General features: G+C 32.0%; 1 protein-coding gene across 4 annotated transcripts in view; it reads left to right on the forward strand.

Annotated features, from left to right (window-relative positions):
* The window catches only part of GLS (glutaminase), a 77,504-nt gene that overhangs the window by 29,355 nt on the left and 24,029 nt on the right, over nt 1-24,120 (forward strand). Inside the window, exons 8-15 of one of the 4 annotated variants that reach the window (XM_057551944.1) lie at nt 2,821-2,853; nt 2,943-3,001; nt 6,496-6,562; nt 7,147-7,197; nt 9,668-9,844; nt 12,048-12,179; nt 13,199-13,291; nt 14,335-16,948. In XM_057551944.1, coding sequence (XP_057407927.1) covers nt 2,821-2,853; nt 2,943-3,001; nt 6,496-6,562; nt 7,147-7,197; nt 9,668-9,844; nt 12,048-12,179; nt 13,199-13,291; nt 14,335-14,481 — 759 coding nt within the window. In that variant the 3' untranslated portion in view covers nt 14,482-16,948. Of the gene's footprint in view, nt 1-1,989; nt 2,024-2,820; nt 2,854-2,942; nt 3,002-6,495; nt 6,563-7,146; nt 7,198-9,667; nt 9,845-12,047; nt 12,180-13,198; nt 13,292-14,275; nt 16,949-24,120 lie in introns of those variants that run through there. The other 3 variants (XM_057551945.1, XM_057551946.1, XM_057551943.1) reach the window with 3 other exon arrangements.

Below are 24,120 nucleotides of genomic sequence, written 5' to 3' on the forward strand. Positions count from 1 at the left end.
ATTGAGGATGTGAATCACTGTAATGACTGGGAACAAATCTTATATACCAGGTTGTTTCCAGATTTTTGGTTTCAACAAAATGGAAAGAGGATCTGATCAAGTTGTTAGTTAATGAGAGCATTAAGTGTAGTTTTTCAGGGTATATTTTACTGTGTGACCTTTGTATGTAATGAGATAAATGTGTAAAGGATTGAGTGCATTGCCATAACAAAGTCTTTCCTATTTCCATCTACTCATCTGTTGTCAGCAGGATTTCTCAATTTGTACATCTGTAAAAATTTAGAATAGTAAGAGAATTTAAACTTCTATTCTAACAATAGAAAATATCCACTGATACATGAACTAATTAAAAATCAGTTACTATTTCAAAAAAGAAAGAAAATATTCTAAAGGAACAGTTCTGTAATTACTGTGCAAAATTATTAGCAAATAAACATTTTTCCTTTAATTTTGTATGAAAAATTTCAAACATACACAAAATAAGCAGAAAAGTATAACCATCCCCCATCTACCCATTCCTGGCTTCAATTTTCATAACATCTGTTCCTTCACCCCTCTGTACCTCACTACTGGAGAAATGATGATTTTTTTTTTTTAACAGTTTGTGTTTTTGCTTTGGCAGGGTGGTGCAGGGGCTGGGGGCATTTACTCTAGGTTATTTGGTATGTGTATGTGTGTTTTTTTCTAACATCTTTGCACATAAACTTTATACTGTAAATTTTTGAAAATTAAAATGACGTGACATCTTATAATGATTACTAAATCCCACATATCCCTGGGGTACGTGAAATCTTTCCAAGAGATTACAGGGGGGAATATATTTTATTGACTTCAATTAAATGCTCTTTCTAGCTAGAGAAGAAGAAACATTAATCAAGTACTTTTACATTTAAATTGGGAAGTTTTGAGTAGAGACTTTCTTGAGTCAACACAATCATTCAAATATTTTATTTTGCCTGTTTATGTAATCTGCCAGGACATTTCAAGTAGCTTACCCAAAATGTTATATTATGATAGGCATTGATAAATACCAGTTGTTTCTTTAAAATAGCATAGAAGTAAAACCTAATTGTACTTTAATTTAATATGCTGCAAAGTAGACCAAGAATGACCATAGTCAAGAGTTGAGACAGTTTTTGGTTTTTTAAAAATTAAACATGACAGCTAAACAAAGAAAATTTGTATTAGTTTTATAGGGTACAGTTTAGGTCAGAGAATGAAAGTTCAAATATAACTTGTTTATTTTACATTGATTAATTGTATAACCAGTAATTATCCATGTGACATCCCAATGCAAATGCTGACATCCTTTTCCAAAAGAGTTGTTTTTTGTGCTTTTTCAAAGGTTAAAAAGGTTTTTGTGGTTTAAATGTTGTTACATATTTTACAGCATTAGGATCTATGGAATATTTTGACAACTGCAACAGTTCAATGAAGTTGGTAATTTCTTCTTTTAATTATTTTTCATTGAACAGCTTTGGAGTTACATTTCTACATTTTGATTTCTGGTGTATTATAAAGAAAGAAAACTTAAAAATATGTCAAACGACGCTTTAGAGAAAATACATAGATAGTGATTACTATATGGTTGTAGCTAAATTATTCTTAACTTGTTTAAACTTCGTTAATGCCTGATTTTGATGAAATAGTGTGATGTTCTTTCCAGCTACTGATTGTATATGTGATTGCACATTCTTTCTCAAATAAGTTGATTTGTAAGGTTTCACAGATTATCAGCCACATCCTAATCCACTTGTAAAGTGGATAATGAACCTGGCTTTATTCAATTAAATAATACTCTGGTACAAGTCCCCCCACCACCAAATAAAATTTTAAAGTGTATTGTTTTGGGTTTTTTGAGGGTACAGTTAAAAATTTTCGTTTTTACAATTTTAGTTGTCAAATTACTTCATTTTAAACTTGTTTTAAAAATTAGAGATGTATTGTTTCTTTTGGGTGCACATCACCAATTAATACGTTTGATTTCAGATCTACAACTTACTGCTTTGTAAACTTCGCCGAGGTAAAATGAAACCATTTGGCTACTTGAACTGATCTACATTACATAGGTTTTTCCTATTGACATTTGCAGTAGCTAACATGTCAGAAATAGAAGTGATGAAACAATACATCTTCCATACTCTGAATTGGCATAATGCTAAATACAAGTGTAGCTAATTTTTTTAGACTATGAAATATAATTTTTTTAGTTCAAGTATTGTTTTAACAAGTGAGATATTAAAGGTAGAGCTTTCTCTACATTAGTAAAATGTATCCAGAATGTTTACATATACTAGAATTTTAAAAGATAGCTTTGCAACATAACTCATTTTCTAACAGTAATACTGGTTTAAGTTTATTTTAGAAATATAAGTAGATTGTTCTTAATTGAAAACCATAATTTATATATACCTAATTCTTTGCTAAGGGTAAAACTTTATTTTAAGTTTTTTTAAAATGTGAAATTAAATAAATAACATGCATTCTAACAGATTATGTGGTGTTATGAAGGATAAGGGGGTTTGAGGAGCTTATATTTAAACTTCTGTAACTTTGGGTTGGGAAAAGTTATACTTAAAATAAAGCATTCCCTTTGTAATTCAGATCCATTCTCAACATATGGGTGTTAATGTAAGAACATATAAAAAAAAGCTTATGTAAATATTAAATTACCTTAGAAGTATTTCCTAGATTTAAAAGTACTAATGTGCAGTATATTAATTATAATGATAGCAGTTTGGAATTTTGATATTATATTCACTTAAAGCTTAACTGGGGTGGGGCCCTATATTAACATATTTATGTCCCATTTCTTTGCAGCAAGGAGTGAATAATGCTGAAAAATTTGACTATGTAAGTACAATATAGAATTCAGTTTTCATGCTACATTCTTTATATTTGTTTTTTGATTACTAAAAATACTTTCTAATTTTGGTTTATAGGTAATGCAGTTTTTGAATAAGATGGCTGGTAATGAATATGTTGGATTCAATAATGCAACGTGAGTCTGATTTATGATTTAGGTTTTTATGATAGGTCAGATCTCTTGAAATTAATTTTAAAAATCTAGATTATAGAGTTTTATTTTAAATACTGTTTTGTTACTCCATGTATGTATACTTCAGTGAATAAGTAATTAGAATTTGGTCATTAGAGAGAAATGTATGATTTCTAAATTACCTGAGGGAGGACACCTAAAATGCTTTAACTAGTTTTGTTAAACTTCTTATGGGAAATCATAGAATTAGAAGAGACCCTAAGTTTACCTTAAGTGACTGGCACTTTCTCAGTTTTCTCTTTGCCTATAATACTGTTTTACCTCATAATCTCTCTGTGCCTGGCTAACTTGATTTTTACCCCGACTTTTTATTTTGAAATTTGCAAATCTACAGAAAAGTTGAAAGACAAAATATGAAAATCTGGATATCTTTCACTTATATTTTCTGATTAATATTTTGTCTCATTTGCTTTTTCTCAACCTGTCTCTCTCTCTTTAGATGGACAGTGTAAAATAAGTGTGTATCTCTACATACATATACATGTACATATGTGTAAATATACATATATGTGGGGGTTTTTTTTTCAGAACTGTTTGAAATTAAGTTGTAGACCTCATGCTACTTCACCCTTAAATTACTCAGCATGTGTATGCTAAGAATAAGGACATTCTCCTTTATAATCACAATGCCATCAACACATTTATTAAGAACATTAACATTAATTTTAAAATATCATGATATTAATATATAAATGTCCTCAACTGTCCTGTAAATGCCTTTTATGGCCTTTATTTTTTTCAGGAACAAATCAGTGTCATGCATAACTTTTGTTATGTCTTTTTAAAATAGAACAGTCCCCGTACCCTAGACCCTTCTTAAAATTTTACTAACTGGCTTTTTTCGAAGAGTACCAACCATTTGTCTTATAGAACAGGAATTAACTTTTTCTGTGAAGGACCAGATAGTAAATATTTTGTACTTGGGGGCCATATGGTCTCTGTTGCAACTATTCAATTCCACTGTTTCAGTAGGAAAGCAAGCAATAAACACTGTGAGGCTGTGTTCCAAAAAACTTTATTTATAAAAGCATGGGCCACATCTGGCCCATGGGCTGTAGTAGACATTCCTCATTTTGAATAGGTCTGATTGTTTCCTTGTGATCAGATAAAGCTTAAGCAGTTTTGGCATGAAAACTAAACTAGGTGATGCTTTGTATTTCACGTTGTCTGCCTTACCAGCTTTTATTCATCAGCTTAAGGATCTTTTCCAGGAAGTTTTTTTTTTTTTTTTTTTTTAAGAGATTGGAGTTTATTTATTTATTTATTTATTTATTTATTTATTTATTTTTGGCTGTGTTGGGTCTTCGTTTCTGTGCGATGGCTTTCTCTAGTTGCGGCAAGTGGGGGCCACTCTTCATCGCGGTGCGCGGGCCTCTCACTATCGCGGCCTCTCTTGTTGCGGAGCACAGGCTCCAGACGCGCAGGCTCAGTAGTTGTGGCTCACGGGCCTAGTTGCTCCGTGGCATGTGGGATCTTCCCAGACCAGGGCTCGAACCCGTGTCCCCTGCATTAGCAGGCAGATTCTCAACCACTGCGCCACCAGGGAAGCCCTCCAGGAAGTTTTTTATGAATCTCATCTCACCTTCCTTCTGTGCTCTCATATTACCATATTTTATTGAACTTATTCTATGATTCTATGTCTCTTTTTGCCTCATCATCACCATTAGACTCTGACTTCCTTAAGACCTGGATAGAGTATCTTCCAATTCATTTCTGTATTCCTGTTATCTAGTGGATAGTAAGTACTGAACACAGTGTTTGATGAACAGAACTATGTGGTAGGCGCTGTGATCATTGCTGAATTGTTAGTACTTTATCTATACTATATTGATTTTTTTTTTAAAGTATGACAAGTTAATTTCCAAGAACTTTTCCATATCCAACATTTTTTTTCCGACCATAGAAATATTAAAATGTGCAGTTAGAAGGAGCTGTCCGCCCCTGATCAATAATAAGAAAAGTGTCACACACAGTTCCTCTTTTAGCAGCAGCCTTCTGAACTCTTTTTTTTTTTTTTTTAATTTATTTATTTTTGGCTGTGTTGGGTCTTTGTTGCTGTGTGCGGGCTTTCTCTAGTTGCGGCGAGCGGGGGCTACTCTTTGTTCCAGTGTGCGGGCTTCTCACTGTGGTGGCTTCTCTTGTTGTGGAGCACGGGCTCTAGGCACGTGGCCTTCAGTAGTTGTGGCACATGGGCCCAGTAGTTGTGGCTCACGGGCCCTAGAGTACAGGCTCACTAGTTGTGGCATATGGGCTTAGTTGCTCTGCAGCATGTGGGATCTTCCTGGACCGGGGCTCGAACCCATGTCCCCTGAATTGGTAGGCGGATTCTTAACCACTGTGCCACCAGGGAAGTCCCCCTTCTGAACTCTTATAGGTTGAGCTCTCAAATGTACCACAGATAAAATCTGTCTAAATCAAAACTCATTCTCTTCCTTACTAAACTGCTCATTGCCCTAAGGATCCCAATGTCAGTTGATATTGCCATCCTTTCTGTAGACTACGTTAGAAATCTAGGCTTTGTACCAGACTTTACCCCCTTTCTCCTCTTTCCCATTAGGTCGGAAGACTTGTCCACTGCTCTCATGTTTGATCATACCTCTCCTTCCATTCCTATCATCACTACCTAAGTTAAGGTTTCCTATAGCTCTCATTACAGTAGTCTTCTAATAATATCATTCATCCTTTCTTTTTCCCTTTTCCCAAACTGATGTCAGAGTTATCCTTCTAAAATGTAGATCTGATAAGGTAACTTGTTTGATAGCCTTCAAGCTTTCATTTTGTAGGTTATCAGTAGCCATTACATTTTTTAGCATTTATCAGTCTTGATAATTTGGTCCTAGTCTCCTTTGTTGGTTTGGTATTTCTCCACTCTTCTCCATGAAACTGTTTTCCCAGATACATCAGAATATTTGCCATTCTTTAATGAAGTCCTGTCTTTTATAACTTTGTTCATGCTGTACAATATTTGCCACTTCCTAGGCTTCCCCCAGAAATTTATTAATCCAGCAAATGCTGTAAGGTCCATTTCATGTCTCTCTCTCTCAGTGAAATTTCCATAGATTCCCTCAGTTGGAATTGGCTGTTTAGTGTACTTCTGGGGAGAGTCAGAAGAGTCTGTAATTAATTGTAAATTTTAACAGTTGAATATTTGATAATTTAAAAATTAGCTTCTTCACAAAATATGAAGACTAGAAAGGACCTAGTTCATTTCAGTCCTTTTACAGCTGAGAAAATTAAGGCAGAAAGAATTGTTACTTAAATGACTTACCCAAGGCCACATAGCTAACCCGTTGACAGAACTGGGACTGGAACCCAGCAGCCTTGACTCTTAGGTCAGTGTTCTTTATACTGCACTTTGCTATACAAATTAACCTACAGAACAATCATGCTTTTACAGAAAGTAAATAAATGGATCAAATGTTTTTTTTTTCTTTTAGGTTTCAGTCTGAAAGAGAAAGTGGAGATCGAAATTTTGCAATAGGATATTACTTAAAAGAAAAAAAGGTTTTTAAATTCTGTTTCTATTTCAAATTATTTTATTTATTAAATAAAAAATTTTATTAAAATACATGAAGTGTAATAAAACTCAACAATAGCTTTTAAGCAGCTACCTATGACTAAGGTGCAGAGGTTTTTGCTAAACACTCTTGAGTTAATACTATCACAGTGTTAATATTCAAGCAATTTGTATTTGGTAGTATTCAAATATTTGACTAGTTATAGTATTGCAAATTTTGCTTAAGGATTGTCCCATTTTTCAAAAGCATAATGCTTGACTGTTGCTGGTTACACTTGATTTTTAAATTTTAAGTGGCTGGTCTAGTAACTTGGTTCATGAATTATGAATCAGTTTATCATTGCCAGTTAAACTAGTATCTAGAAATCTAGATAATTACGTGGTGTAATTTTGATTTATTGTTCTTCATTATTTCATGTTTGCACCCTTTTATAGGTTGTGTGCTATTTTGTTCTCAATTAGAATGAAACGTGTGTATATTTTAAATTTAATCTCCATGTATCTTTTACTTGTGTGCATTTTTTTTTCCCCCTGTATGCCTATATTTTTAATTGCCTTTCTATTTTTTCAGTGTTTTCCAGAAGGCACAGACATGGTTGGTATATTAGACTTCTATTTCCAGGTAATTTATTTTAACTATATGAATTATGTACATAAATGGGTGTGTCACATTTTGCAGAATATAGATGTCTGTGAAATCTTGGCTCTAGGCCGAGAGAAAATACATTTCCCATTGACTTTCGGAAAAATGTCCTTGTTAAAGGCAATCTCGTGTCTGTATCTCCTAAAAAGTGATGTCTCAGAATGTAACAGGGAAATGTTTTTTTCTATAAAAACATTATATTTAAGAAGTGTGAAAAATAATGTACAGGTTCAGCAATTGGTTTCTCTTTATTATAAACCAAGCTCTGTTTTCTTAGTTTTAAAATTTTGTTTGAAGGAGTTACTTGTTTCTTTATCAGAAGGTTCATATCAACATTCTAAAATGGCATTTTCTCAGTTTGTTTAGTTCATTTCTACAGTGTCACATAATGGATTTTCTAATAAGTTAGAGTAGCTTTCCATATTCATGGGGGAGGGGGCCATTTACACAGTCTTCTGTAGTATATAACTCAATTTAAGATAGCCTTCCTGGACATCCCTCTCTTTCCCCCATATTTTCAGTTCAATTCCTTCTTACAGATTTAATGCCATTGGTGCTTCTGATGAGTTTGTAATGTGAAGCTACATAATAACAAATTAATTATTGTTAATTTCTGTTTTACCTTACATTGCCTGCCTTTACTTTTTAAGGTAACCTTTTAGTAATCGTAAAGAATATATAAGGAAAGTTGATAACGAGTAGATTTTGATGGAAGTCCAGGTCACAGTTTGTCACCTGCCCATTGTGAAGAACTATGAATTGGGAATCCAGACTATCAACAGAAAATCAGTCTAACCTGGCTATGTTTTAGCCATGTGACTTAGTTCCAATTACTGAACCCTGGTTTCATTATCTGTAGCATATGCTTTGACCTAACTTCCTGCATTACATTGGACAAGTACATGAGATGTATGTGAAATTCCTTTGAAACTATAAAATGTTATATGAAATACAGTGTCATATTTACTTTTTATCCAGTGTCCCTTATTTTTTCCCTAGCCTATATGGATTTCTTCCACATGTTAGTTTCTTTTCCTTTGGTACACGTATTTAACTTTGGCTATCATAGCTTAGGTGCTACTAATCTACTGTGAAATTTCTATACTTCAGGGCAAAAATCAAGAGACAGCCGTAGAAAACTTACTTGCTCTCTTGGAGAAGGGCTGCATCTAACTGAACATCTGTCAGGCTACCAGGAGAGTACTCTTAAATTGCGATTTGTCAAATTGGAAGTGTATCACCTTATGACAAACAAAATTTCCATTAATACTAATTATAAAGTAGGAATTGGTCATTGGAGTTTAAATCTTACTTCTTTTCGAAAACCTTTCATAATTAAATCACCTGTACTATAAGTCTCTGCTGTGTGGGTCCATATAATAAGTAGATTCTGTAGTTTTGAAGAAATAGAGAAGGGGTTTTAACATAAATAGGCAAAAGTGGAAGTCAGTCAAAAAGTGGCTTCTAATCAGTTTTCAAATTCACTGCAGTTAGTTAGTTTCCTTATTGCTATTTCTAAACCCCTTTGTGCCTCTTAAAGATCTTGTTATGAGAAAGGAAAATTATAAGTTGAGAACTGTCATGTCTTTTTCTTCCTACTTCCTACCTTCTCCTTCTCTTCCACTTTCCTCTCAGTATTGGTTGCTGTTAGTGAAAAGTAAAATAGAGCATTTATTTATTGTTTTAGTTTTATGGGTAAATTTGGGTTTGGTGTGGTAAACTATTTCCATTATTTTGATTATATTGAAATGCAAAAATTTCACCCTACAGTGTACCTGGACTTTGCTTTTTTCATTCATTATAGTATATCTAGCACCCATAGTCAATATCAAATAACTATTTGAATGTTAATAAATGGTTTAAAATGTAACATTTTGGTTTTAGGCACACAGAGTGTGCAGGCTAGAACTGTCTTAGCTTTTTTTCCTTTAGTCCTTTGCATGTTGCCGTATGGGGATGCTGAGCTTTGTTACAGGCAAGATGTCAGTAATTTTTTTCTTAAAGTAGCAGTTTCTCATGTAGATGCTAACTATCATAATACTGATGTATGTTGCTTTATTTTAAAAATAGATCACGGCTCTTTTTTCCCTGTTGAGTTAAAAATAATTATGTTTGTGTATCCTACAGAAAGCATTAATATTTAAGCAAGTTTGAATATCACATGAATATCACATGAGGCAATTACAAATCTTAGTGCTTAGGAGCTGGCTTTGCCTATCTTAGGTCTGCCATTAAAAGACTGAATAACTGGGCAAATTAGGATAAACCTTAAAGGGGCTAGAACATTGTTCACATTTAAGTCTTTCTATGTCATCAAGTTATCCCTTTGGAAGAAATACTTCAGATCTGTATGAAATACCAGATGACACAGATTATCTTAGAGGTCAGCTGTACTACTAAAAATAATGTGAGCCTAAATTTTCAGAATTTAGTTTTTTCTTCCTTTTAGCTATGCTCCATTGAAGTAACTTGTGAATCAGCTAGTGTGATGGCGGCAACACTGGCTAATGGTGGCTTCTGCCCAATTACTGGTGAAAGAGTACTGAGTCCTGAAGCAGTTCGAAATACTCTCAGTTTGATGCATTCCTGTGGCATGTATGATTTCTCGGGGCAGTTTGCTTTCCATGTAAGTAATTGTTTAATCTTAATTTCTCTGGCAGGAAACTAGTCTGGACTAGTTCTTTTAAAAATACAGTTTGAACTTTGCTTCTAGAGCTGTACATTAATTTTTGAGAGAGAGGCTTGTTTTCAAGGTTAATTTGTTACAGAATTGGTAAGAAATAGAGTTAAGCAGTCTACGACATGTTCTTAAGAACTTGAAGTTTAATTTATAGAACCTTATCACTTTTATTTTTAAGGCATTTCACTGTACAGGCTTAGTACAGACTTTACTTTTAGTTGCTAATGTTTAATATTATGGTGATTACGTACTTCAGGAATTCTTTAAGTTCAGAAGGAGTGCATAACTGTGATGTTTAACATCTTTGGTTACAGCCATAGGTGTTTTAAAGGACTTAAAGTATATTAAAGTTAAAACTTAACAAAAATATACTCCTTTAAGCTCTGTTGTGCATTTGCCACTTGTGAAATGTTATAGACTTTTCTTGTTTCATTCTATGTCTAGTCATAATGCCCTAAAAATTTATTTTGAAAATTTTAAAAATAGAAAAATAGATGCATTTAAAGTTAGAGAAAGACAAATATCATATGATATCACTTATGTGTGGAATCTAAAAGAAAAATGATACAAATGAAATTATATACAGAACAGAAATAGATCCACAGACATAGAAAACAAACTTATGGTTACCAAAGGGGAAGGGGGTGAGGCATAAATTAGGAGTTGGGATTAACATATACACACTACTATATTTAAAATAGATAACAGGACCTACTGTATAGCACAGGGAACTCTACTCAATATTTTGTAATAACATATAAGGGAAAAGAATTAAAAAAAAAAAAAAAAAATATATATATATATATATATATATATATATATATATATAGCTGAATCACTTTGCTGTATACCTGAAACTGACACAACATTGTAAATTAACTATACTTCAATAAAAATAAATAAATAAATAGTTTCCCGTCACTCAACTTCAGTAATTATCAATACATGACCAATCTTGTTTCATCTATATTACACCTACTTCCCCCACCCTTTTCATAGTTCAGTATGTAATTCTAAATGATAAGGGCTCTAAAAAATACACAGCACCATTGTTATGTATAAAAATCTGAAAAGAATTTTAATCTTTAATATCATCAAAATATTTAGTCAATAATGGAAAAGAATATGAAAAAGAATATATGTATAATTGAATCACTTTGCTGTACAGCAGAAAATAACACAATGTTGTAAATCAACTGTACTTCAATAAAATAAATTTTAAAAAATATTTAGTCAATATTCAGATTATCTGGATTATCTTAATTATTATTTTACAATTTATTTCACTTGGATTACAAATAAGGGCCATACATTGTGGTTGGTTGTGCCTCTATTATTATTTTTTAAATCTTTAGTCTCCCCCTTAACCTCTTTTTTCTTGTTATTTTTGGTTGAAAAAACTAGGTCATTTTTTCCTGTACAGTTTTCTTCGAGTTTTGATTTTGCTTATTACGTCCCTTCCTTTGTCCCTGGTATTCCCTGTAAATTGGTAGGTCCCATTCAGGTGATTATTTTGTTTTGTTACTTTTGTGCAAGATTACTTCTAGCAAGAGGTCTGAATGGTTAGTAAGCCATTAATGAACACTGCCCTGATGACATTAATTTTGTCTTTTATCATAATTGTTGTCAAATTTTACATAATGTAAGCTTAAATGTTTTGAAGAGGATTAATTTGAATTAGTACCATCTTACCTCTATTCTTTAGAATTTCTCTGCCAGTATACCATAGAGAATCTTCTAAGAAGAGATAATTTCTCATTGTTTTAGTCATAAAATATTTTTTGAAAATCACTTCATACTTTAAAGCAATACATGTTTATTATAAAACAATAAGAAAATATAGTCAAAAAGAATAAAATAAGAATGTGCATAGCCCCACAACTTAGATGTAATCTACTTTAATTCCTTAGAGTATATCTTTCAAATTTTTTCCTATATTTAAATATATCCCAACTGTTTTATAACTCTTTTCATTTACTATATTATAAACATGTTGATAAATACATATCTACAACATTTTTAATGTTGGAATTCTATATGGGTATATATACCATAATATTTTAACCAGTTCCCTTATTGCTGGACATGACTTTTCTTATTTTAAAATGTTAACATGAATGTCCTTTTTTTTTTTTCAAATTATTTTCAGGTTGGTCTTCCTGCAAAATCTGGAGTTGCTGGGGGCATTCTTTTAGTTGTCCCCAATGTCATGGGCATGATGTGCTGGTCTCCTCCCCTGGACAAGATGGGCAACAGTGTTAAGGGAATTCACTTCTGTCACGTAAGCATATTTTCTTAATGAAAATAATGATCATAGAAGTTGAGCCATCTGATGATTCTACTTTTTTTGCTCATTTTCAGAGCTTATTGCTTGTTGGCACTCTCACTGCCAGTCTGTCAGGTACTCGGTAGCCATGGACATGTTCATAAAGGAGCTTTAAATTGCCTCTACCACACAGCTCCCATATAATCGTCCTCACTAATTACAAATTACATTTGTTTGATGCTCATATTTTAATTTTCATGGTTATAATTAGTTTTCAGTTTCCAAAGCTCAGCAAAAGATATTAAACTTGGAGAAGTCATTTAAATCCCAACATAAATGAAAGATTATTATACTTTACACTGTCATCTTTAATTTGCATGGTTGAATATCTTTATCCATAAACTACCTTTAAAAGTCTTTTTTTTTTTTTTTTGAGGACATAAGTACTGCAATTTAAAATTATTACTACTCTTAACTAGTTCAGTGTTTTATGTTGTTACCCAAGTCTTGCTAATATTTTATCTTCTGGTTTTATTTACATTTACTACTTCCTATAGTCTGCACTAAGTATAAGTTTTTCTGCAGACTTTCTCAATTAAAATTCCAATTTATTTTTCAGTTTTACATATTTTACAAAAACTAGAGAGTGACATTGGATTCCTTACAGATTAAAATAGATTATAACCATAATATTTCTTTATATTTTTGTGCAGCTTTATAGTTATTTGATAGAAAAATTATTTCATGTGGCCTATTATTATAATGCCCATTTTACAGGAGACGGCAGTTAAACAATTTGAGTGGCTGAGCCCTAGGGTCAGGCTAGTAAGCAGTGTTTTCAAAATCTGTAATCCACATCTTCTTATTCTGATTTCAGTTCTCTTCTTGACGCATCATGCTGCTTTATTAACATGCAATGGTCCTTTCCATGAGATAGTAGTTAAGTTGGACAGTATTAGTGTAATTTATTAAAATATGAAAAAACAATAGCCAATGACTAGCCAGTTTCTTATACCTGTTTTGTTTAATTACAGGATCTTGTTTCTCTGTGTAATTTCCATAACTATGATAATTTGAGACACTTTGCAAAAAAACTTGATCCTCGAAGAGAAGGTGGTGATCAAAGGGTAAGCAAAATTCTTAGATTATTATGTAATTTTTCTTGAGAGAGAAAATGAACTTCACCAGTTTAAGTAAAACTTAGTTTAGTTCGTTAGTGGCCTCATATCTTTACTAATAACAAATGAGTGTAAAAAAATTGTTGACATTATCATCCTGGACCAATAGTACATAGATATTAAATATTACTGTTTTATTTAAATTGGAACTGGTTAGCCTAGGAGCAGGGGTTGGGTTTCTCCCTTCCCCCATTTTTCTTCTATTTTAAGCAATATTTTAAAAAATTGATTCTGTTAAAAGAAGACAAATTGGAAAGTGCTACATGTTGTAAAGAGAAAGTCTGTTTTTACTCTTAATATTTGTCAGTTATAGTCTTAAATTGAAGTTTATTTTGATGTGGATGGATATGTAAATGGGAAAGGATTATAATATTAGTGAGAGACCTGACAAAGCTTCATAGTAAGTTTTATAGGTCACCATAGATTAAGTATTTTTCTGTAGAAATGCAATATTTAATGCAATATTCCTGACACTGTTATTTTAAGGTAATATTTGTTTATTATCAGTGTGTTTGGCTTCATATTTTTGCACATAATATACTCCTTTTTAAAGGAGTCAGGGCTCACACTCCAGGAACAAGATTTTTTTTTGTCTTTGTTGTTGTTCACTGCACTAAAGGACTTGTTTTGAATTTAAATTTCTTTGCATCCCAAATGGAAAATGTTTAGAGTAAAATTACCTAACTAGACTTGAAGCTAATATGTATGAAGCACTTATAAGTAGAAAAAAATTTTAACACATACTAAGTAAATTTTCCTATCGTTAGTTCCAATCAAAGTAACTTCTAATAATATATGAGAATTATGCAAAGCCGACAGAATAGAAACTTCCATGGGCATCAACATGAGTAACATGGAGCAAAACATCAGATGGTGGTGGGTGAAAATGTTAACAGATTTTAATAACATTCATTGAAAAATACCGTTTTATAGCTTGGACCTTTCTTCACTCAAGTGCACTAATAAATTATGTATGTTGCTTGAACAACTAGCATTCCTTTGGACCATTGGACTATGAAAGTCTCCAACAAGAACTTGCTTTAAAAGAGACAGTATGGAAAAAAGTGTCACCTGAGTCAAATGAGGACATCTCTACAACTGTAGTATATAGAATGGAAAGTCTGGGAGAGAAAAGCTAAAGAAATGGGTTCTAGTTTCAGAATGTTCTTCATTTAACCTTTCAAACATCTTTAGTTTTCTGGCATACTATATTTATTTGAGTTTTTTGTGTTCTCAACCTTGGGTGCTGGAGCCATAAAGCTTTTTTTTCTTTTAATCTTTGTGTAAAGTTAATAGATTAAAAAGTGGATTTGTCAGTCTTTTAAAAAGTATTTATAAGTAAATAAAGCAAATTTGCTTTATTTTTAAAAAATGAAAGGAAAAATTTCTTAAAAATTTTTCTTGGTGTAATTAAAATTTTAACTATATATGCAGTCAGATAATCCCATTTTAAAATAGTAACAGAAATTTGTAATTTCTTGGTTCTGAAACCCACACACTGAACTCATAAATTTCATCCATTTTGTTTTTTCTTTTCCAGTTTTAAAACTGACATGATGTCTCTAGTAGCAATAGAAAGTATTTCTGTGCTAAATACAAAAATAAAAAGACTTAATAATAAATTCCAAATTATTTAATATAGCAGTAGATTATAAAATTAGCTGAAGATATTATGCTATTTTTAGTAATAGATTGGCTTTAACTTTTTTTTTTTGGCTTTAAAGTTTTAAAAATTTATTTAAAATTTTATCAAACACTTTAAAATGTCTTTGCTTTTTCACTTTGCAACTCCTTTGTTCTGTCAGAATTGTCATGTACAGGAGTGTCTTATGTTATTAAAGCATTCCAGCCAAAGAATTTCAGATGTAATATGACATGTTTCATTGTTAAAAAGCTATAATGGTTACTCAGAAGGAGCAACAGGGAGTGTCTTCAAGTGAAATGTTTACCTGAACAATTTTATTTTCGTAATATCCACGTAACTTTTTCCATGTTATATTTAAGTATGAATGGTGAATCTTGGTTTTTAGCTTTTAATAATTTCACAAATGCTAATGAATCTTTTATGATAAATTATAATAACATCTCATAAAGTTTGTTTTATTTGAATTCTTTTAGAGTATTTAGGAAATGAATTCAGTCTGAAGGTAGTTAGTATGCTACTAAAATGCCTGTTAGATCTGAATCCTTTTGTTCGGTTATATAAATGCAATATTGAGAATCAAAACTTGTTTTTAAGAAAAGGACTATAGGTTCTACACAACCTAATTTCAAATAATTCACAATGTTTAAAGTCAGTCTTGGCAAAGTGGTTGTAAAACTGTGTAGGACCTATTCACACTTCTTCCTTCCTCTATATACCTCTCTGGTTCTCCCCGCAGTTCCCCCACAGCTTCAAGATTTTGGAGGGCAGGGGTGAGGTCAGAAGGAGAAGTTGATAGGTTCTTAGTATCATGACATACATGTGGTAGGGTAAAGTCTATAAAAGTAATTGTAGTGTAGCAAAAAGTTTTTTCCTGGATGATTTAGATGCTAGTGCAAATACAGATATAGAAAGTCTTGATTATATGAGTTTGGGAACTATGATATTAGGAAAAGAAGTTCCTTTCCAAACTTGGTCAAAAGTCTTTTGGCCTAACTGAAGTATTAAACATATATTTAAATAATTACACGTTAGGTTTTAGAGGATATTACCAAGGATTTTATGGCTAATTCAATGTTCCTCTGATGTACAGATGCATATCCTAACTGGATGCTTCTGGTTTGGTCATTTACATGAGAATGGTGTGTCTGAAGGCCTTACCTCTGCTATACCTTTGAACAGTGTCATTCAAATTAGTTTCACAGAGCTATTGTGCTTTGGGGAACTGAATGTCTTAATTTATAGTTTGCAAAACAGGCTTTATGTTTTTCCGCCCCTGTGCTCTAATTGTTACATTTTACTATTTCATTTTGAGGTAGGTTTTACTTTATAAAATGGAAACTTAATGTTTCATATTGTGTTCATATTTGTATAGATTTCAAAATTATGTTAATTTGTGCCACTTATTATGTTGGTAAGGCTTAAATACGCACTTACCAATGGAGTAGGGTTACCTAAGTTACTTCGTTTATAGAATCTTGTTAAGGATGAGCATCCAGAAATTTTTGTAGGAAGGTATAAATGGAAGAAGAGGGAAGATATTGTGAATAGGCCCCCAAACTTTATTTAAAAAAAAAAAAAAAAAAAAGGAAAACCTTTGCTGGATTTAAAGACATTATTTTGATTCTTTCAGTATTTTAAATATCTTTTCAAATAAAGTTCGTGAAAAGTACCCAGTATTGTTGGATTTAATGTTTTATGCCATTACTGATTCTTGATATTCAAGCATTTTGAAGTTAGCATATTTGTTTTTCTTTTTTTTCCATCATTAACATTTCATTTGAAATGCATATCCTTTCTGAAATACTTTATTTTTAGCATAAATGTTGTGCATTTTATCTTAGTGTTTGGATTAAACCATTTGTGTTATTTAGCTTTCTTTTATTTGCTTTGTATATTAATGTACCTTTTATTTTCCAGTATGCTTACTTTTTGTATTGTACAATAAATTTATTTTAAGCTGATTTTATTGTTTTTTTTTAATGAAAGCAACTTCAGCATTTTAAGTACAATAGTTGGAATTTTAACTTAAAAAGTCATCCTTTATGAAGATATTATTAAAATGCTTTATATTTTTAGTTAATTCTGAGGCTGCTGTGAAGAGGAAGTATAGAAATACTCAAGGGCTTCATTTGATACTTTATTTTCTTTTTTTTAATAAAGATCTTTCCAACATGCAACAGCTATCAGTTTTTGTTTTTTGTTTTTTTTAATTAATTTATTTATTTATTTATTTTTGGCTATGTTGGGTCTTCGTTTCTGTGCGAGGGCTCTCTCCAGTTGCGGCAAGCGGGGGCCACTCTTCATCGCGGTGCGCGGGCCTCTCACCATCGCGCCTCTCTTGTTGCGGAGCACAGGCTCCAGACGCGCAGGCTCAGCAGTTGTGGCTCACGGGCCTAGTTGCTCCGCGGCATGTGGGATCTTCCCAGACCAGGGCTCGAACCCGTGTCCCCTGCATTAGCAGGCAGACTCTCAACCACTGCGCCACCAGGGAAGCCCGATACTTTTTTTTTAAGGCAGTATAGCGTTGATGGGTTTTTTTTTTTTTTGCGGGGAGGATGTTTTTCTATTGGTTGTACTAGAAGTATTTGAATAAAGACTTTTCTCCCAATTTTTTTTTTTGTTTTTCCCTTTGACAACTTAAAAAAAAACAAACCCAAAAACCCACTACCCCATTTGCAGGTTCTTTCTGCTTTCTGAGGAAGAATATCCGTGATTCACTATGTAATTGTTGTTTTACCTGTTGTCCAGAGTAGGAATAACATGTTGCTAAAATCAAATGAAGAGTATTATTGCTTTAGAATAGAACTGTCAGTCCCAGTAGAATGTATATTGAGTAGAATAACTGTAATATTGAAATTCACCCTAACTACTTTTTAAGGAATTTAACTTTCAGAAGGAACTTAGTATATTTCCACAGCATGATCCAAATTATAATGAGGTTACATGCATTGTAGGTCAAATACAGTACTTTAAATTCTTGTTTGATGAAATCTTCCATTCATATCCAGAGAAGACATCCCAAATATATTGTAGAAGTTTTTAAAACTGTTTGAAGGGGAAATACTGTTGTTTACAGGAATTTGTATTTATCTGTGGGATTTTTTCATAAAGTTCTTTTGGGATTAGTAAATAGGCAGTTCCATTGTCATGGTATATTCAATATGTAAGTTTGTGATCACTTGCTATTAAAGATACATTTGGGGTTGTTTTTGTTGTTGATGTTTTTAATCCATTTGAAACAGAGAGGTAACTCAGCTTGATCTGACAGTGTAGTTTCATAGGCATGTACATATGTGGAAAGAACCACTGATATAGACTGATATTGTCAGTCTGTATCCTGATAATTTATATACAATGTATGTGTTTGTGTGTATATCTAATAGATGTCTATCTGTCTTTATATTTATCTATGTCCATTATCCATAGCCTAAAAATCAGCAACAATTATTTTTTCATAGTATGTCACGTATAAATGGTTCATCGATCTATTCCAGGTTTTGTCGTAAGAGAACTTGGAACATTTTTGCTGCCCCAGAATTTATAAAATATAACATATTTTACTTGTTCAATTTACCTTTAAAGATTTGTGGTTTCTGTTTTGCTCCCATTCACTACTAGCACTGTCAGAGTAGAATAATGATACTGGAGAACTCCACAAAAGAGAAAGCAAGAACATCAGATTTCATGTGGAAGCTGACTTTAAAGTAGTGTCCAAAATTATTATATTGAAGGATTGTATTCAACTTAAAATAATGTACTTCTTAGTTTGAAGAGTTTACTTTATGGAATAGTTTTATTCTAAAAATAGTGCACAATTTTTAGTTTTAAGAGTCTTTGCTATTCATTTGTAAAAATTTGTTTTTTCTCCATGATGGTCTTGAAAATGCTAGAATGCTTTTTTTTTTTTTAAAGTAACATGCTTTCTGTTCAGTTCCTTCTTTACCATTTTATATTAAATATAATATTTAATTAAAACCAGATGTTGGAGATGGGGCTTGTTATGATTCATCATGGCCCATCCCTCAGATTTTTACGCACATTTATTCAGGTTACTTTAGTCCATTCACTGTCATGGAGTAGTTCAAGGCCAAAATTATACATGAACATACATTAAAAGTATATCAAGTTCAACCACTTTTATTTCAGATTGTAACACAGTTAAAACATTTGTTTTCTACACTGTTTAGAAATGGAAGGAATTTAACTGGACTAGGAGAGATTCTTTTTTTCCTCTTCTCCCTCTTTCTGATCCAGTAGTAGTTTATTAATGTGAATACCATACAATGCACATTGAAGAAATTTAGAAATTACACTGTCTTAGTCTGGACTTTTTGCTTTTAAAACTATTATAAGGTCATCTAGGGCAAAAATCTATCCAATATAAAACAAAGCTGGCAAAACTTGACTTTTTTTAGAGTCCTTAACTACTTAAATAGTAATAGAAAAGGTACTTTAAAAAAAAAAAACTGTTAAATAGACTGATCATAAATCTTTATTTAATGAACTGATTTTATTGTGGTTTTAAAACATTCCTTTCTAAGTTTATATTGTGAGCATACGAAAGGAAGGAAATTTATTTTAAGGTTGACTTAGTTAACCTTACCTGTTTTGTAGATTGTAGATCTGTTAGTAATTTTAATAAGTTGTAGCTATAGAGATTTTTAAGATATGTAAAATGTGTAAAACCAGCACTGATCAGAACTTTTATAATGGCTTCCTGATCCATTGACCTTTAATTAAAATGAATAGGCTACTAATTAGCACTTATCACATTGTTTTTCTGGTGGTGTCCGTGGTATTTTTGGCATAAATTACAAAGCACTTCTTATCGGGAACTGTTATGTTTTGGTTAAATAAAAAAGTGAACAAGTGATGATCCTTGATTCCAAGTGCTTTGATGAACTCTGTAAGCAGTCCAGTATGGCGGCTCATAGAAAAGAGTAATGAAATGACAAATTCTGGCCGTTGATCTCATAACACTGTTGTTATTATTATTAGACTTCTAACTCTAAATTTCATCTACTAATTCGAAAATATTTTAGTTAAAATCTCAGTGGTAGAGAACAATTTGGTATACTTTAAGCCAAATTTTAATATCTGAGGACCTGATTTTTCTGGATATAGTATTATAAAAAATAATGATTTTTATTTCATCAAGTATTTACCTTGCTGAAATGTTTTCAGTCCTAATGTATCAGATGATTAAAATTATCTATTTGGAGGGCTTAGCTTTTAAAAGGAAAAATTCTTACCTGAGACAGTTTTAAATGTCTGTTTCATATTATATTTCTGGTGATTTTTGATTATATAATGAAAATCTCTTTGGCCTAGCAATTCCACTTGGAACCCTTAGTTATAATTTTAATTCATATCCTGTAAACAGTTGAAGAATTTGTTTTATTTTTAAAACATAGTTCATGCTTTCTAGATCTTTGATGTTCTTTCATTTACCGTAATCTTGTAATTTATTAAAATCACATGGTTGAGCTGGAAAGTAATCTTAAAGATTATCTGGTGCAAACTCCCATTCCTCCCAACCCTCTTTTCCAGGTAGCACCTTGCTTTCTCAATTAACGTATTTACTTTTATTTTCTCTTTTTTGATGGGGTTAGTTTATTTTATGTTTTTTGGGACAGTTATTTGTTGGTTGTTTATTTTTATTGAGAAGCATAATTAGCAGTACTGGTTAATATGACTGTAAGTTATTTGGCAAACTGATTGTCCCATCAGTGTTTATTAAAACTACTTAATTGTATTTTTCTAGTATATAGTTATATGCCAAGTTTATAAAGACTAGTAAAGTTAGAAGTGAATGTCACAATTATACAGTAGTTCTAAAAATAAAACATTACTCCAGAACCTTTGAAAGAAAGTAAAGAGTAGCAGAAATGTGACTCTAAAAATAGGTGTTGCACCACTGGCTTTTTAAATTAAATTCCTTTGGGATTAGGCTAAATATATAAGTAAAAAGATTTTAAGTAACCAAAGGTTATTGGCGTTCTAAACCAATGTTTTCTGGAAAAAAAAAAAAATTTTTTTTTTTTTTTTCTTTTCAGGTTAGCTTTTCCCAGCACATTGTTTTTATTTTAGATGTTTGGATCTTTGAGTGGCTTCAGAATAAGGCTCTGTATTTGTCTATTACTCTGTTGTGTGTCTTGTCCTTAGCATCCATCTTTTTCGTAGTTCTGGGATTTTTATTTTTTATTCATAAAGTAAATATATTGCTGTTCTTGAAATGCATTAATTTTTAAGAGACTTAGTTGACTTAAATGTTAAAACTTAAATATTATTACTCTTTAAAAAAAGTACAAGTTTCTTCTCAAAATTTAAACTTGCCTAGGAAGCTCTTCTCCCCCCAAGTTTGTATAGGTGAGAACCTGAACTTTTAAATGACTGGCTCTTGTTCAAATAAGCTCTGCTTGCTTTCACCTTATATCTATTAAAATTAGAATGATGCTGAAATATTAGCATCAGTTATGCAAATATAACTGTTCATGTTTGGGCCATTCCATTGTAAGATCCAAATTAAAATCATGATCTTCAGCCTCTTGTTAAACTTTTCCTTAGCTTAGAATTTTTAGTTTTCATTATTTTGTGTATGCCTTTCACGAATCATCACTAAGGATCATTACAATTCGTCCTTTGAGGGGATAACATAAAACTTAAGTCTTGTTTCCATTTAAAAGAGATTAATGATGTGATATAAATTATTTATTGAACTCAATCCAAGGTCTATTTTTTGTTCTTTCTCATAGTCCCTCAAAATTAAAGATCCTAATTGAAAAACTCAAAATCTGTTAATCTTGAGTATACTTTCTTTTTCATCCTTTCCTATCATAATTAATTATTGGCTGAAAATGAGGTAACTTTAAAAATTATATCAAAGTTGCTCATAAAATGGGTTTTCATTTTCAAATCTTCATAGTGCTGATATGTTCATTTCCAAATCTTTTAATGTTGACATTTGCCACTCTACTTTTATTAAAAAAAATTTTTTTTAATCCGTAAGTGTTAAAGTGTAAACTTTTTTTCAATATGATATAGCTTATTGTTGGTAATTTATTTTACAGTCAACTTTGAATACATGCATCTGTGGGTCCAGGTCTATGCACAAGATTTATAACTTAAATAAAGAAATGAACTAAATAATATTGTTTCTACTTTGAATTGAAATGAATAAATGTTATATTTTCTGCAAAATGGAACTTCATTGACATCACATCCTTTAAAGTTGCAGGACAAGTGATTTTGTTAAAATTCTTGTGGTGACTAATACTATTAATCCTCTTTAATCATACCAATAAAATATTTCTGCCTTAATGTTTCCTCTTTTTACCCGAAAGAGAAACTTTAGAGAATGGTTTTCGGGAGGAGGGAAGTGGAGCTTAACTTTCTATTACCTGTTTGTGAAGTGTTTCAACTAAAATATGCTGTTAAAACAGTCATTGTATGACATTTTTTCTTTTTCACCTAAAGGAGAAACAAAGGAGAAAAAACTAATTGCTGTGTTTTTAGCCAAGTAATAAAAACTGGAGAAGCTTTAATTTTTATTTTGTCTCTGTTGTGCAATTTTATTTTACATCCACCATATATGTCTGCCACAGAACCATCACTGTTGTTTATTTGGTATCCCTTACATGTTGGGCTTTGTCATGTAATGATCTACTTAGTGGCATGTTAGTACACTTACCTTGTACATATGGAGCTTTTGGATAGAGAGCTGCTGCTGTTTGCATATTGTGTTTCACAGTTTTTGCTTTTTGCGAAAGTTCTTATTCATTGCCGTGGCGAGATTTAGAATTTTGCGTTAGTTAAGAATTTGGGATCTTCTGCAGAAGTTTTTAATAGATTGAAACTTTTGGTGTACCTAGTATTTTTTGGACTTACATAGCATCAATGAGTGCTGGCAGTTGGGCATAGGATCTGAGTGGGTAGCCTGATGTGATGTACTGTGGGCATGAATTTCTGAGTTCTGTTTTGCCTTTCCATTTTTCTATTTACACACACACACACACACACACACAGTGTTCAGGCAGTACGTTAGGTGTTGGAGATGCTGCTCTAAGAGGCAAGGTTCCTCCCCCTGTGATGGTTACAATCTGTAGAAACAGGGAGGCTGCCTCAATTCTCTAACTCTAGGATTGATGGGGCTGAGTTTTCTGTGCCATATACCGGCAAGCACATTAAATAACACTGGCATCTAAACATCCTTGGGACTCCTAGATAAAATTTCAATTTCATCAATTGTATGTTTGGCTCACTTAATTCCACTCAGCTAGAGGTTCAGAAATATGCCATTCTTTAGTATTATATTGGCACAAATTTGTTACCCTGTGCCAACTCAATACGGTAAATCAGTGAGTTACTTTTTTTCATTTCTTATCTAGAAAACTATAGAATATAAAGCTTGAAAAAAATGCCAGGTGTTTGATAACTGACTAAGCAATCCCTGGAAGGTTGAAGGGATAAAATGAAGGGTGGTAACCAAAAAGTCTTTAAATATGTACCAAGAGAAAAAATAATAGCCAACATTTTTATGTCACTGTCAGCTTTTCTTCAGTAAGTAACAATAATAGACACTGACTTGTCTGTAAATGTACATAATGCCAAATGAGTTTGACCTAAAGTTGTAAGGCTCAAGTCTAACATTGATAGATAAAGGAAATTTTGTACAGTGACTCGATCTACCACTGATTTTTCACTATAATTCTTAAAATCTCAAAGAAATGTTTCCAATTTGGTAAGTTAATAAAATTCACCCTTCAAATCCTGATATTTAAAGTACAATTATCTGTTCACCCACTCCTACCAAATAGATGACTAAATATAAGCCTAAGAGTCTATAAACACATGAATTTTTTTTTTTAAGCTCACTTTAAAACCATCTCATTAAGCTTCTTGTTGACTGTAAATCTTCAGCAGAAAGGAGAAAAGAGAAAGGACTGGTTCAGACTGAAGTAATAATGTGCCACCCTCCTGATAGAAAACTACAATTAGCTGTCTTCATGAAGTATTTGCTGGCTGCTGGACCAAATGCACAAAAACAAACAGGTTTTACAGGACTTGGGGCCAAATCCAGTGACTGTGTTGTAATTTATTTTGCCCTAGACAACTTCCTTTGTAGAGATGCAAG

The sequence above is a fragment of the Balaenoptera acutorostrata genome, chromosome 8 (assembly GCF_949987535.1).
Source record: "Balaenoptera acutorostrata chromosome 8, mBalAcu1.1, whole genome shotgun sequence".
In the NCBI taxonomy this organism is placed as follows: domain Eukaryota; kingdom Metazoa; phylum Chordata; class Mammalia; order Artiodactyla; family Balaenopteridae; genus Balaenoptera; species Balaenoptera acutorostrata.